Source organism: Scyliorhinus canicula, chromosome 20, assembly GCF_902713615.1.
Source record: "Scyliorhinus canicula chromosome 20, sScyCan1.1, whole genome shotgun sequence".
NCBI classification, from domain to species: Eukaryota; Metazoa; Chordata; class Chondrichthyes; order Carcharhiniformes; family Scyliorhinidae; genus Scyliorhinus; species Scyliorhinus canicula.
Genome location: NC_052165.1, coordinates 85,056,478 through 85,072,408, shown reverse-complemented (window position 1 = coordinate 85,072,408; position 15,931 = coordinate 85,056,478). Strand labels below are relative to the sequence as shown.

The 15,931-nt window shown below is 51.3% G+C and overlaps 1 protein-coding gene across 1 annotated transcript in view; it reads left to right on the top strand.

The window, feature by feature from the left end:
• usp18 (ubiquitin specific peptidase 18) overlaps nucleotides 1-15,931 on the top strand; it is an 83,525-nt gene that overhangs the window by 54,285 nt on the left and 13,309 nt on the right. Inside the window, exons 8-9 of the mRNA XM_038780319.1 lie at nucleotides 5,250-5,381; nucleotides 14,557-14,700. Of these exons, the coding sequence (XP_038636247.1) occupies nucleotides 5,250-5,381; nucleotides 14,557-14,700 (276 nt within the window). The remainder of the gene's footprint in view (nucleotides 1-5,249; nucleotides 5,382-14,556; nucleotides 14,701-15,931) is intronic.

Below are 15,931 nucleotides of genomic sequence, written 5' to 3'. Positions count from 1 at the left end.
CGGGGCAGGGCTGGATGAGGATGGCAGGGGCAGGGCTGGGTGAGGATGGCAGGGCTGGGTGAGGATGGCAGGGGCAGGGCTGGGTGAGGATGGCAGGGGCAGGGCTGGGTGAGGATGGCAGGGGCAGGGCTGGGTGAGGATGGCAGGGGCAGGGCTGGGTGAGGATGGCAGGGGCAGGGCTGGGTGAGGATGGCAGGGGCAGGGCTGGGTGAGGATGGCAGGGCTGGGTGAGGATGGCAGGGCAGGGCTGGGTGAGGATGGCAGGGGAAGGGCTGGGTGAGGATGGCAGGGCTGGATGAGGATGGCAGGGCTGGGTGAGGATGACAGGGGCAGGGCTGGGTGAGGATGGCAGGGGCAGGGCTGGGTGGGGATGGCAGGGGCAGGCTGGGTGAGGATGGCAGGGGCAGGGCTGGGTGAGGATGACAGGGCTGGGTGAGTCTGGCAGTGGCAGGGCTGGGTGAGGATGGCAGGGGCAGGGCTGGGTGAGGATGGCAGGGCGGGGTGAGGATGGCAGGGCTGGGTGAGGATGGCAGGGGCAGGGCTGGGTGAGGATGGCAGGGGCAGGGCTGGGTGAGGATGATAGGGCTGGGTGAGTATGGCAGGGGCAGGGCTGGGTGAGGATGGCAGGGGCAGGGCTGGGTGAGGATGGCAGGGGCAGGGCTGGGTGGGGATGGCAGGGGCAGGCTGGGTGAGGATGGCAGGGGCAGGGCTGGGTGAGGATGACAGGGCTGGGTGAGTATGGAGGGGCAGGGCTGGGTGAGGATGGCAGGGGCAGGGCTGGGTGAGGATGGCAGGGCTGGGTGAGGATGGCAGGGGCAGGGCTGGGTGAGGATGGCAGGGGCAGGGCTGGGGTTAGGATGGCAGGGGCAGGGCTGGGTGAGGATGGCAGGGGCAGGGCTGGGTGAGGATGGTAGGGACAGGGCTGGGTGACGATGGCGGGGCAGTGCTGGGCGAGGATGGCAGGGCGCAGGGCTGGGTGAGGATGGCAGGGCTGGGTGAGGATGGCAGGGGCAGGGCTGGGTGTGGATGGCAGGGCAGGGCTGAGTGAGGATGGCAGTGGTAGGGCTGGGTGCGGATGGCAGGGGCAGGGCTGGGTGAGGATGGCAGGGGCAGGGCTGGGTGGGGATGGCAGGGGCAGGGCTGGGTGAGGATGGCAGGGGAAGGGCTGGGTGAGGATGGCAGGGCTGGATGAGGATGGCAGGGCTGGGTGAGGATGACAGGGGCAGGGCTGGGTGAGGATGGCAGGGGCAGGGCTGGTTGGGGATGGCAGGGAAGGGCTGGGTGAGGATGGCAGGGCAGGGCTGGGTGAGGATGGCAGTGGCAGGGCTGGGGTGAGGATGGCAGGGGCAGGGCTGGATGAGATGGCAGGGGCAGGGCTGGGTGAGGATGGCAGGGGCAGGGCTGGGTGAGGATGGCAGGGGCAGGGCTGGGTGAGGATGGCAGGGGCAGGGCTGGGTGAGGATGGCAGGGGCAGGGCTGGTTGGGGATGGCAGGGAAGGGCTGGGTGAGGATGGCAGGGGGCAGGGCTGGGTGAGGATGGCAGGGGCAGGGCTGGGTGAGGATGGCAGTGGCAGGGCTGGGTGAGGATGGCAGGGGCAGGGCTGGGTGAGGATGGCAGGGGCAGGGCTGGGTGAGGATGGCAGGGGCAGGGCTGGGTGAGGATGGCAGGGGCAGGGCTGGTTGGGGATGGCAGGGAAGGGCTGGGTGAGGATGGCAGGGGCAGGGCTGGGTGAGGATGGCAGGGGCAGGGCTGGGTGGGGATGGCAGGGGCAGGCTGGGTGAGGATGGCAGCGGCAGGGCTGGGTGAGGATGACAGGGCTGGGTAAGTATGGCAGGGGCAGGGCTGGGTGAGGATGGCAGGGGCAGGGCTGGGTGAGGATGGCAGGGCGCAGGGCTGGGTGAGGATGGCAGGGCTGGGTGAGTATGGCAGGGGCAGGGCTGGATGAGGATGGCAGGGCTGGATGAGGATGGCAGGGCTGGGTGAGGATGACAGGGGCAGGGCTGGGTGAGGATGGCAGGGTTGGGTGAGGATGGCAGGGCTGGGTGAGGATGACAGGGGCAGGGCTGGGTGAGGATGGCAGGGGCAGGGCTGGTTGGGGATGGCAGGGGCAGGGCTGGGTGGGGATGGCAGGGGCAGGGCTGGGTGAGGATGGCAGGGTTGGGTGAGGATGGCAGGGCTGGGTGAGGATGACAGGGGCAGGGCTGGGTGAGGATGGCAGGGGCAGGGCTGGTTGGGGATGGCAGGGGCAGGGCTGGGTGGGGATGGCAGGGGCAGGGCTGGGTGAGGATGGCAGGGGCAGGGCTGGGTGAGGATGGCAGGGGCAGGGCTGGGTGGGGATAGCAGGCTAAGCTGATGTAATGTATATTTGGTTGGGTGAGGTACAGGACAGATTGAAATCGGCAGAGTTATGCTGAACGTGTATTCAGTTGGAGCACCCCTGGGTTTCCCATATTAAACGGACGTACTGGTGGCTGTGGGATTGTCACTGGAGGGACCCAGGTCAATATTCTGATGATATGGAAGCTGGTGGAATGTAAATTAAATTAATAAATCTGGAATATAAATCACTTCTCAGTAATGCTGCCTGTGAAACTGACATCAATTGTTGCAGAAACCCATCTGTCCTTTAGGGAAGGATATTCACCATCTTTACCTGATCCGACCTACATCTTACTCCAGATACATCGCAATGTGCCCTCTGAAATAACCCAGCAAACCACTGAATTCAAGGGCAGATTCAATCGAGGATTTCCAAAGTGATTGGATCATTCTCTGAACAGGAAGAATGTGCGGGGTTACACGGAGAATGTGGGGGTGACTGGAGGTGAATTGCTTCTTCACAGATACAGCACGGTGACGGTCTGGAACGCACCGTCTGTGAAGGTGATAAAGAGCGTATGCCTCACATCCTTTTAAAACATACCTAGACGAACACTTGGCACGTCTTAGCTTTCAACGCTATTGGTCAAGTGCTGGCCAATGGGATTGGGTGGGCGGATCAGGTGTTTTTCATGCATCAATGATGACTCGATGGGACGAAGGGCCTCTTTTGCTCTGTATTATTCTGTGATTCTGATTAATTCGGGCTCAACAACTAATGCTGACCCAGTGACACCCACACACCATAGAAGAATTTAAAAAAATATCAGGGCAGCACGTGGCACAGTGGTTAGCACTGGACTGCGGTGCTGAGGTCCCAGGTTCGATCCCGGCTCTGGGTCACAGTCCGTGTGGAGTTTGCACATTCTCCCCGTGTCTGCGTGGGTTTCACCCCCACAACCCAAAAGATGTGCAGGTTAGGTGGATTGGCCACGTTAAATTGCCCCTTAATTGGACAGAAATGAATTGGGTACTCTGATCTCCCGTACCAGCCTCCCCGAACAGGCGCCGGAATGTGGCGACTAGGGGTTTTTCACAGCAACTTCATTTAAAGCCTACTCGTGACAATAAGCGATTTACATTTCATTTTTTCATTTCAAATTTATAAAAGAAAAATAAAGGATGCAGAAGTATGGGCGAGCGAGCAAAACAGATTTCTAAGGATGTTACCAAACTGCAAATCTGCACCGTAACAATGGATTGTCTGGGCAGCATCATAGAACAGTTACAGCAAGAGGCCATTCAGCCCAACCTTTCTGTGCTGTGTCTCTGAAGAAGCAATTCACCTCCAGTCATCCCCACATTCTCCATGTAATCCTGCACATTCTTCCTGTTCAGATAATAATCCAATTCTCTTTGGAAATCCTCAGTTGAATCTGCCCCAGCAGATCCGAGAGTGGACAGTTCGATCCGAACCCGAACCGCTCGCTCAGTTAGGAAGTGTCTCCTCACATCTCCATTGCTTCTTTGTCACCTTCAATCTGTGTCCTCCGACTCTCGAGCCTCCACCCAATGGGAACAGCCTCCATCTGCACGAGATTTTGAACAGTCTCCTCGACCTTCACTTCCCCAAGGAAAACAGTCTCAACTTCTCCAATCTTTCCACACTTCACATCCCTGCAACAACTCGTCAATGTTTCCCCGCACCCTCTCTGATACCTTCGTGTCCTTCCTAAAGTTGTGGAGCCAGAACTGAACACAATACACCTGCTGAGGTCACTTGAACCTGACTTCCAGATTGGTGACCTATTCCAGCTCGAAAGGTTTTGCTGGAGTGGATATCAAAGAACAAAGAAAGTTACAGCACAGGAACAGGCCCTTCGGCCCTCCCAGCCTGCGCCGATCCAGATCCTTTATCTAAACCTGTCTCCTATTTTCCAAGGTCTACTTCTCTCTGTTCCTGCCCATTGATATACCTGTCTAGCTGCCTCTTAAATGATGCAATCGTGCCCGCCTCTAACACCTCCGCTGGTAAAGCGTTCCAGGCACCCACCACCCTCTGCGTAAAAAACTTTCCACGCACATCTCCCTTAAACCTTCCCCCTCTCACCTTGAAATCGTGACCCCTTGTAACTGACACCCCCACTCTTGGAAAAAGCTTGTTGCTATCCACCCTGTCCATACCTCTCATAATTTTGTAGATCTCAATCAGGTCCCCCTGAGTGTTTCTGTTGTGGGGAAGAGAATAACTAGAGGCGGTCAATCTCAGACAGCCACCAAGAAATTTACCCAGAGAATTGTGAGAATATGGGACTTAGTTCCACAGCCATTACTGCTTAGTGACTCTCTGATTACAGCCCTCAGTACGATGCAAATCTTTGATTACAGGGCAGCATGCTGGTTAGCACAGTTGCTTCACAGCGCCAGGGTCCCAGGTTTGATTCCCGGCTGGATCACTGTCTGTGCGGAGTCTGCACATCCTCCCAGTGTGTGCGTGGGTTTCCTCCGGGTGCTCCGGTTTCCTCCCACAGTCCAAAGATGTGCAGGTTAGGTGGATTGATATTGCTAAATTGCCCTTAGGTTAGGTGGGGTTACTGGGTTACGGGATGTGGTGGAGGTGTGGGCTTAAGTAGGGTGCTCTTTCCAAGGGTCAGTGCAGACTCGATGGGCCGAATGGCCTCCTACTGCGCTGTAAATTCTATGAAATCTATGAATGGTAAGATGTATTTATAGTATTTAATGGTACAGTTGTTTTTAATGGTATAGATGTATTAAAGATGTATTTATCGTTAAATGAGGACCTCCCGTAGAAGTAGTGAAGCAGCATCTCCCGTGTGGAGTGGTACGGGTTAGGACTCAACTAGTTCTGTGTGAAAAAACCTATGGATAGTCAATGGAATCAAAATAAAAACTAAAAACTTTCTGTAAGGTGCGGTCCAATTCAAATCTTGTGAGTCATCCGAAACTTTCTTGTTTTCAAGTTAACAGACAGCATGATGCAGAGGAACTATTTCTCCTTATATTAAACTTCTTACTGGATCAGTTACAAGCTCCAGAAAGGGTAAGTACAGCCATTACTACTGAATGAGTCTCTGATTACAGCCATTACTACTGAGGGAGTCTCTGATTACAGCCATTACTACTGAGGGAGTCTCTGATTACAACCATTCCTACTGAGTGAGTCTCTGATTACAGCCATTACTACTGAGGGAGTCTCTGATTACAGCCATTACTACTGAGTGAGTCTCTGATTACAGCCATTACTACTGAGGGAGTCTCTGATTACAGCCATTACTACTGAGGGAGTCTCTGATTACAGCCATTACTACTGAGGGAGTCTCTGATTACAGCCATTACTACTGAGGGAGTCTCTGATTACAGCCATTACTACTGAGGGAGTCTCTGATTACAGCCATTACTACTGAGGGAGTCTCTGATTACAGCCATTACTACTGAGGGAGTCTCTGATTACAGCCATTACTACTGAGGGAGTCTCTGATTACAGCCATTACTACTGAGTGAGTCTCTGATTACAGCCATTACTACTGAGGGAGTCTCTGATTACAGCCATTACTACTGAGTGAGTCTCTGATTACAGCCATTACTACTGAGGGAGTCTCTGATTACAGCCATTACTACTGAGTGAATCTCTGATTACAACCATTCCTACTGAGTGAGTCTCTGATTACAGCCATTACTACTGAGTGAGTCTCTGATTACAGCCATTACTACTGAGGGAGTCTCTGATTACAGCCATGACTACTGAGGGAGTCTCTCATTACAGCCATTACTACTGAGTGAGTCTCTGATTACAGCCATTACTACTGAGGGAGTCTCTGATTACAGCCATTACTACTGAGGGAGTCTCTGATTACAGCCATGACTACTGAGGGAGTCTCTGATTACAGCCATTACTACTGAGGGAGTCTCTGATTACAGCCATAACTACTGAGTGAGTCTCTAATTACAGCCATTACTACTGAGGGAGTCTCTGATTACAGCCATTACTACTGAGGGAGTCTCTGATTACAGCCATTACTACTGAGGGAGTCTCTGATTACAGCCATTACTACTGAGTGAGTCTCTGATTACAGCCATTACTACTGAGGGAGTCTCTGATTACAGCCATTACTACTGAGGGAGTCTCTGATTACAGCCACTACTACTGGGGGAGTCTCTGATTACAGCCATTACTACTGAAGGAGTCTCTGATTACAGCCGTTACTACTGAGTGAGTCTGATTACCGACCGAAAAATGAAATGAAAATCGCTTATTGTCACGAGTAGGCTTCAATGAAGTTACTGTGAAAAGCCCCTAGTCACCATAATCCGGCGCCTGTTCGGGGAGGCTGGTACGGGAATTGAACCGTGCTGCCGGCCTGCCCCTACAGCCTTTACTACTGAGTGAGTCTCTGATTACAGTCACTACCACTGAATGACTCTCTGATTACAGTCACTCCCACTGAGTGAGTCTCTGATTACAGTCACTCCCACTGAGTGACCCTCTGATTACAGTCACTCCCACTGAGTGAGTCTCTGATTACAGTCACTCCCACTGAGTGAGTCTCTGATTACAGTCACTACCACTGAGTGAGTCTCTGATTACAGTCACTCCCACTGAGTGAGCCTCTGATTACAGTCACTCCCCACTGAGTGAGTCTCTGATTACAGTAACTCCCACTGAGTGACCCTCTGATTACAGTTACTCCCACTGAGTGAGTCTCTGATTACAGTCACTCACTGAGTGAGTCTCTGATTACAGTCACTCCCACTGAGTGACCCTCTGATTACAGTTACTCCCACTGAGTGAGTCTGATTACAGTCACTCCCACTGAGTGAGTCTCTGATTACAGTCACTCCCACTGAGTGAGTCTCTGATTACAATCACTCCCACTGAGTTAGTCTCTGATTACAGTCACTCCCACTGAGTGAGTCTCTGATTACAGTCACTCCCACTGAGTGAGTCTCTAATTACAGTCACTCCCACTGAGTGAGTCTCTAATTACAGTCACTCCCACCGAGTGAGTCTCTGATTAGTCACTCCCACTGAGTGACCCTCTGATTACAGTCACTCCCACTGAGTGAGTCTCTGATTACAGCCACTCTCACTGAGTAAGTCTCTGATTACAGTCACTCCCACTGAGTGACCCTCTGATTACAGTCACTCCCACTGAGTGAGTCTCTGATTACAGTCACTCCCACTGAGTGAGTCTCTGATTACAGCCACCCTCACTGAGTGAGTCTCTGATTACAGTCACTCCCACTGAGTGACCCTCTGATTACAGTCACTCCCACTGAGTGAGTCTCTGATTACAGTCACTCCCACTGAGTGAGTCTCTGATTACAGTCACTCCCACTGAGTGAGTCTCTAATTACAGTCACTCCCACTGAGTGAGTCTCTAATTACAGTCACTCCCACCGAGTGAGTCTCTGATTAGTCACTCCCACTGAGTGACCCTCTGATTACAGTCACTCCCACTGAGTGAGTCTCTGATTACAGCCACTCTCACTGAGTAAGTCTCTGATTACAGTCACTCCCACTGAGTGACCCTCTGATTACAGTCACTCCCACTGAGTGAGTCTCTGATTACAGTCACTCCCACTGAGTGAGTCTCTGATTACAGCCACCCTCACTGAGTGAGTCTCTGATTACAGTCACTCCCACTGAGTGACCCTCTGATTACAGTCACTCCCACTGAGTGAGTCTCTGATTACAGTCACTCCCACTGAGTGACCCTCTGATTACAGTCACTCCCACTGAGTGAGTCTCTGATTACAGTCACTCCCACTGAGTGACCCTCTGATTACAGTCACTCCCACTGAGTGAGTCTCTAATTACAGCCACTCCCACTGAGTGAGTCTCTGATTACAGTCACTCCCACTGAGTGACCCTCTGATTACAGTCACTCCCCACTGAGTGAGTCTCTGATTACAGTCACTCCCACTGAGTGAGTCTCTGATTACAGTTACTTCCCACCGAGTGAGTCTCTGATTAGTCACTCCCACTGAGTGACCCTCTGATTACAGTCACTCCCACTGAGTGACCCTCTGATTACAGTCTCTCCCCACTGAGTGAGTCTCTGATTACAGTCACTCCCACTGAGTGAGTCTGATTATAGTCACTCCCCATTGAGTGAGTATCTGATTACAGTCACTCCCACTGAGTGACCCTCTGATTACAGTCACTCCGCACTGAGTGCGTCTCTCATTACAGTCACTCCCCACTGAGTGAGTCTCTGGTTACAGTCACTCCCACTGAGTGACCCTCTGATTACAGTCACTCCCACTGAGTGAGTCTCTGATTACAGTCACTCCCACTGAGTGAGTCTCTGATTACAGTCACTCCCACTGAGTGAGTCTCTGATTACAGTCACTCCCACTGAATGAGTCTCTGATTACAGTCACTCCCACTGAGAGTCTCTGATTACAGTCACTCCCACTGAGTGAGTCTCTGATTACAGTCACTCCCACTGAATGAGTCTCTGATTACAGTCACTCTCACTGAGTGAGTCACTGATTACAGTCACTCCCACTGTGAGTCTCTGATTACAGTCACTCCCACTGAGTGTGTCTCTGATTACAGTCACTCCCACTGAGTGAGCCTCTGATTACAGTCACTCCCACTGAGTGACCCTCTGATTACAGTCACTCCCACTGAGTGACCCTCTGATTACAGTCACTCACATTGAGTGAGTCTTTGATTACAGTCACTCCCACTGAGTGAGTCTCTGATTACAGTCACTCCCACTGAGTGACCCTCTGATTACAGTCACTCCGACTGAGTGAGTCTCTGATTACAGTCACTCCCACTGAGTTAGTCTCTGATTACAGTCACTCCCACTGAGTGAGTCTCTGATTACAGTCACTCCCACTGAGTGAGTCTCTGATTACAGTCACTCCCACTGAGTGAGCCTCTGATTACAGTCACTCCCACTGAGTGACCCTCTGATTACAGTCACTCCCACTGAGTGACCCTCTGATTACAGTCACTCACATTGAGTGAGTCTTTGATTACAGTCACTCCCACTGAGTGAGTCTCTGATTACAGTCACTCCTACTGAGTGACCCTCTGATTACAGTCACTCACATTGAGTGAGTCTCTGATTACAGTCACTCCCACTGAGTTAGTCTCTGATTACAGTCACTCCCACTGAGTGAGTCTCTGATTACAGTCACTCCCACTGAGTGAGTCTCTGATTACAGTCACTCTCACTGAGTGAGTCTCTGATTACAGTCACTCCCACTGTGAGTCTCTGATTACAGTCACTCCCACTGAGTGTGTCTCTGATTACAGTCACTCCCACTGAGTGAGCCTCTGATTACAGTCACTCCCACTGAGTGACCCTCTGATTACAGTCACTCCCACTGAGTGACCCTCTGATTACAGTCACTCACATTGAGTGAGTCTCTGATTACAGTCACTCCCACTGAGTGACCCTCTGATTACAGTCACTCCGACTGAGTGAGTCTCTGATTACAGTCACTCCCACTGAGTTAGTCTCTGATTACAGTCACTCCCACTGAGTGAGTCTCTGATTACAGTCACTCCCACTGAGTGAGTCTCTGATTACAGTCACTCCCACTGAGTGAGTCTCTGATTACAGTCACTCCCACTGAGTGAGTCTCTGATTACAGTCACTCCCACTGAGTGAGTCTCTGATTACAGTCACTCCCACTAGCCATCGCCCTTTCTTGGCCAACCTCTCCAGCCCCAGTGAGTAAATAGTAATACGAAATAAAAAATAAACATTGCCCCATGAGGAGACACTTGTTGAACCAAGGCTCCAACTTCCCGAAAATCTGCACTAAGTACAGGGCCCCCTCCCCCCTCCGTATCTCATTTTTGCCGAAAACACTGCACCCTCCAGCCACCACCACAGCCCTTACACGCACCCAACATTGCATACAATCTTATATTAGAAATGGAACCGTGTTACCCAGCCCCACCGCCGCATCCCACCAAAGCTTAACTGTCCTTTAATTCGAGTCCAGCTTTTCTTGTTTGACGAATGACCATGCCTCGTCTGGCGTCAAAATAGTTCCTTGTACGTGACCCATAGCCTCGCTGGGTGTAGCATCCCAAATTTCACGCCCTTGCTGAAGAGGGTCGCCTTCACCAGTTGAATCCAGCAGCCTCTTGGCCAGTTCCGTACCCAGGTCCTGGTAGATGCGTATCACGCTGTTCTCTCACCTGCTGCTCCGTTCTTTTTTTGCCCACCGCAAGACAAGTTCCTTGTCCGAGAAGCGATGAAATCTCACCTCCATGGCCCTCGGCGGTTCATTCGCCTTGGGCTTCCTCGTGAGGGCTCTCTGCGCCCCGTCCAGCTCCAGGGGTCGAGGGAATATCAGCATCTCCAGCATCTTGGACACAAATGCTCCCGCATCCGACTCCTCCACACCTTCAGGGAGGCCCACAATTCTCAAGTTCTGTCTCCTGGACCCGTTTTCTAAGTCCTCCAGCCTCTCCTGCCACTTCTTGCGGAGGCCATCCTGCGCCTCCACCTTAAGGGCCAATATGACCAACTTGTCCTCATGGTCAGGTAGCTTTTTCTCCATCACCTTAATCGCTTTCCCTTGTGTTGCCTGAGTTGCGATCATTTGGTTTATTGATGTCTTCATCGTGGCCAGCATGTCCTTTTTAAGATCAGCAAAGCAGCCCCTAAGGAACTCCTGTTCCTCCTGTGCCCACTGCGCCCATGCTCCCTGATCTATACCGGCCGCCATGCTGTGCCTTGGCGCCCACTCCGCTAGCTTCTGTCTGTTGGGACTTAAACGCTTCACCCAGCCACTCTTGGTCCAGCTATCCATACAACAGAGAGGGAATCCTTTTGGCCGTGTTCACTTCCCCAATCTGCCCCAAAAAGTCCGTGGAATCTCCTGAAAAAGGTCCGAGAGTCAGTTCCAGACGGGAGCTGCCGAATGCGCGACCTACTCCGCCATGGCTGCCACCGGAAGTCTCGTCACCGCTTCTTCAATGGCCTTGGCAAGATCTTTTCACAGTTGTTCCCTCTGCTGCTGGAATTCAGCTTTAATAAAGGCCCTCAAGTCAGCTTGAAGCCTTTAAGCTCGCCTTCCCCCCGCCTGCTGGAAGAGGCTTTTGGCTTTACTGCAGCTCCATCCAAATCTTTCACTGTTTCTGCTGGGTCTGGTAACCAAGAGACATACTATTCCTGGGGGAAAGTACTCTTCCAACATTCACCTACATCTTTTCATCAAAATTCCACCCTGTATTGATTTAAAAAGAGCTCTTTTCTGCAACCTTGGGCAGGAGCTGCCTTGTGTGTGACCACTTACTCCATGGTCCACACCAGAAGTCCGGAGTGGAACTTCTTTCTGTTAACGTAGAACACCCCCAGGTGGCCCGGTGAGCACAGGGCAACATGCGAGCCATCCATTATCCCCTGGACCTGGGGCATCTCAGCGATAGATTCCCCCCTCCCCCCACCCACCCTCCTACCGGGAACGCCTTGCTCACATACTCCCCACCGCAGAGGGCCCAGCTCAATGGGTTCCAAACCTGGTACCCCGGACACTCGCTCACAACACCTTCCAGCCAGAGTGATGGCCACTCACCCACCCTCCGGCCGTGGACATGTTGCTGGAGCTGAGTCCCATCCTCTGGGTGTTTGGGTGTGGGTTGCTCTGTGTGTGATATTGCCTCCCGCTGTGTTTGGGTATATATCCAGGCAGCACGGACTGTTTGGGATGCCACACAATGACTCCTGCATGCGACATGGCCCGTCCACCCACTTCCCGTGAAGTGCTCACTTAACCACGATTGCCAATTCAAAGCCAATGGCAAAGTCTTCAGCTGCACAGCCAAAGGCCTTATCAACTGGTGGGGTTACAGGTGGTCCGGGGGGCAGGCGCGCAGGGGCAAGGATTGCCCCGGAACAGGTACACCCGATCTAGGAATTGGCATGGAGGTGCAGTGAGCGATTGCCCCCCCGCAGCACCCCTCCTCCCAGCCTCCCATGGCAGCCCACCCCTGCCCAGTCCACCCCCCCCCCCCCCCCCCCCCCCCCCCCGCACTGGTAATGTCCTCAAAAAATTCCACTCAATTAGTTAGGCACGACCTGCCCTTTATGAACCCATGCTGCGTCTGCCCAATTTCCATCCAGGTGCCTCGCTATTTCTTCCTTGATGATAGGTTCCAGCATCTTCCCTTCTACCGAAGTTAAGCTCACTGGCCTATAATTACCCGCTTTCTGCCTACATCCTTTTTTAAACAGTGGTGTCACGTTTGCTAATTTCCAATCCACCGGGACCACCCCAGAGTCTAGTGAATTTTGGTAAATTATCACTGGTGCATTTGCAATTTCCCTAGCCATCTCTTTTAGCACTCTGGGATGCATTCCATCAGGGCCAGGAGACTTATCTACCTTTAGCCCCATTAGCTTGCCCATCACTACCTCCTGAGTGATAACAATCCTCTCAAGGTCCTCACCTGTCATAGCCTCATTTCTATCAGTCACTGACATGTTATTTGTGTCTTCCACTGTGAAGACCGACCCAAAAAACCTGTTCAGTTCCTCGGCCATTTCCTCATTTCCCATTATTAAAACTCCCTTCTCATCCTCTAAAGGACCAATATTTACCTTAGCCACTCTTTTTTGTTTTATATATTTGTAGAAACTTTCACTATCTGTTTTTATATTCTGAGCAAGTTTACTCTCATATTCTATCTTAATCTTCTTTCTAGCTTTTTTAATAGCTTTCTGTTGCCTCCTAAAGATTTCCCAGTCCTCTAGTCTCCCACTAATCTTTGCCACTTTGTATGCTTTTTCCTTCAATTTGATACTCTCCCTTATTTCCTTAGATATCCACGGTCGATTTTCCCTCTTTCTACCATCCTTCCTTTTAGTTGATATAAACCTTTGCTGAGCATTGTGAAAAATTGCTTGGAAGGTTCTCCACTGTTGCTCAACTGTTACACTATAAAGTCTTTGCTCCCAGTCTACCTTAGCTAGTTCTTCTCTCATCCCATTGTAATCTCCTTTGTTTAAGCACTAGCATTTGATTTGATCTTCTCACCCTCCATCTGTATTTTAAATTCCACCATATTGTGATCGCTCCTTCCGAGAGGATCCCTAACTATGAGATCATTAATCAATCCTGTCTCATTACACAGGACCATTTTTCACCTCGCTACAGTGGGATTACAATTTCACCTACGGGAGTGGGACAGCTGCATCGCAAACTGTTTGCCGCCTGGCGAGGTTTCAGTTTTTGGTCTCTCCCGCTATTCACCGGCCTCGTTACGCTTGAGCGAGAGTGTAACGAGGCCAGAAGATCACGCCCCTAATCTCAGAAATGGAGTATCCCACCCACCGTGAATACATAGAACAGTACAGCACAGAACAGGCCCTTCGGCCCTCAATGTTGTGCCGAGCCATGATCACCCTACTCAAACCCACGTATCCACCCTATACCCGTAACCCAACAACCCCCCCCTTAACCTTACTTTTATTAGGACACTACGGGCAATTTAGCATGGCCAATGCACCTAACCCGCACATCTTTGGACTGTGGGAGGAAACCGGAGCACCCGGAGGAAACCCACGCACACAGGGGGAGGACGTGCAGACTCCACACAGACAGTGACCCAGCCGGGAATCGAACCTGGGACCCTGGAGCTGTGAAGCATTTATGCTAACCACCATGCTACCCTGCTGCCCAAATGTTGAGTTTCCATCCAGGGCAGCACGGTAGAACAGTGGTTAGCACTGTTGCTTCACAGCGGCAGGGTCCCAGGTTCGATTCCCCGCTGGGTCACTATCTGTGCGGAGTCTGCACGTTCTCCCCGAGTCTGCGTGGGTTTTCCTCCGGGTGCTCCGGTTTCCTCCCACAAGTCCCAAAAGACTTGCTGTTAGGTGAATTGGACATTCTGAATTCTCCCTCTGTATACCCAAACAGGAGCCGGAATGTGACGACTAGGGGATTTTCACAGTAACTTCATTGCAGTGTTAATGTAAGCCTACTTGTGACAATAAAGATTATAATTATTATCATTCCTGCCTTTACTTTTAGCCAAGTTGCAGTAATATTTAGGATATAATTTCTCACATGTCAGTCTGTACTCTGAGGGCTTTACTTCTGACCCACATTTTCATTCCTTGTGTTCACTCTTTGCATTGTTGCTCCTACTCTTCACTTTCACATCCTTTTCCTGTGTTCATTAACTTTTGTTGTGTTTTGGAGTAACATTAACGTGTTTTTCTCTAACCTCCTGACAGGCGAAGGAGTTGAGGAGTCTCTATGAGATCAAATTGGAGCAGTTTGTGAAGTGTGACTGTGGTCACGTGACTGTGAGAGACAGCAATTTCCTGAGCCTGCCTTTGCCACTGAAAAAGGCCATGTATCATGGACATTTCCAGCTGGTAGGTGGAACGCATTATTTTTTTAAATAGAATTTATAGTGCAGAAGGAGGCCATTCAGCCCATCGAGTCTGCACCGGCTCTTGGAAAGAGCACCCTACCCAAGATCAACACCTCCACCCTATCCCCATAACCCAGTAACCCCACCCAACATTAAGGGCAATTTTGGACACTAAGGGCAATTTATCATGGCCAATCCACCTAACCTGATCATCTTTGGACTGTGGGAGGAAACTGGAGCACCCGGAGGATGGGTTTCCTCCGGGCGCTCCGGGAGCTTCCTCCCAGAAGTCGCGAAAGACGCACTGTTATATCATTTGGACATGCTGATTCTGCCAAAGTGTACCCGAACAGGCACCGGAATGTGGCGGCTAGTAAGTCAGCAACTTACTTTTAAAATGTTGTCACTGTTATTACGATTCCATGGGTAACCATCAACTAAAGTAACCAAATTTACTGAATGACAGGATTCCACTTGTAGCTTTTACTTCAACATGAATCATAACCAGTGCAAATTATACATGGATTAACAAGCAATTGATTATTCAAATAACAATTAATTTTTTTTTTAAAGTACCCAATTCTTTTTTTCCAATTAAGGGGTAATTTAGCGTGGCCAATCCACCGACCGTGCACATCTTTGGGTTGTTGGAGTGAGACCCACGCAATCACAGGGAGAATGTGAAAACTCCACATGGACAGTGACCCGGGCCCGGGATCGAACCCGGGTCCTTGGTGGCGTGAGGCAGCAGTGCTAACCACTGTACCACCGTGCCACTATATTCAAATAACAATCAGAACTTTAAATACTCGATTGTCATGGGTAAGATTATCATTAACAAGGGAAATTTCTACAGACCCTCTCTCCCTCAGGTCACAAAGAGCACTAACTTTCCAAACTTCCTTTACGTTGGGGCAGCACGGTGGCGCAGAGGTTAGCACTGCAGCCTCACAGCACCAGGGACCCGGGTTCGATTCCTACCTTGGGTGACTGTCTCCCCGTATCTGCGTGGGTTTCCTCCGGGTGCTCCGGTTTCCTCCCACAGTCCAAAGATGTGCAGTTTATTGGTGGATTGGCCATGATAAATTACCCCTGAGAGTGAGGTTGCAGGGTGGAGCATAAGGCCTGGGTAGGGTGATCTATCAAAGGGCCAATGCAGACTTGAGGGGCCGAATGGCCTTTTTCTGTACTGTACTATGAATCTATTCATGATTCTCTGACTGACTAACCAT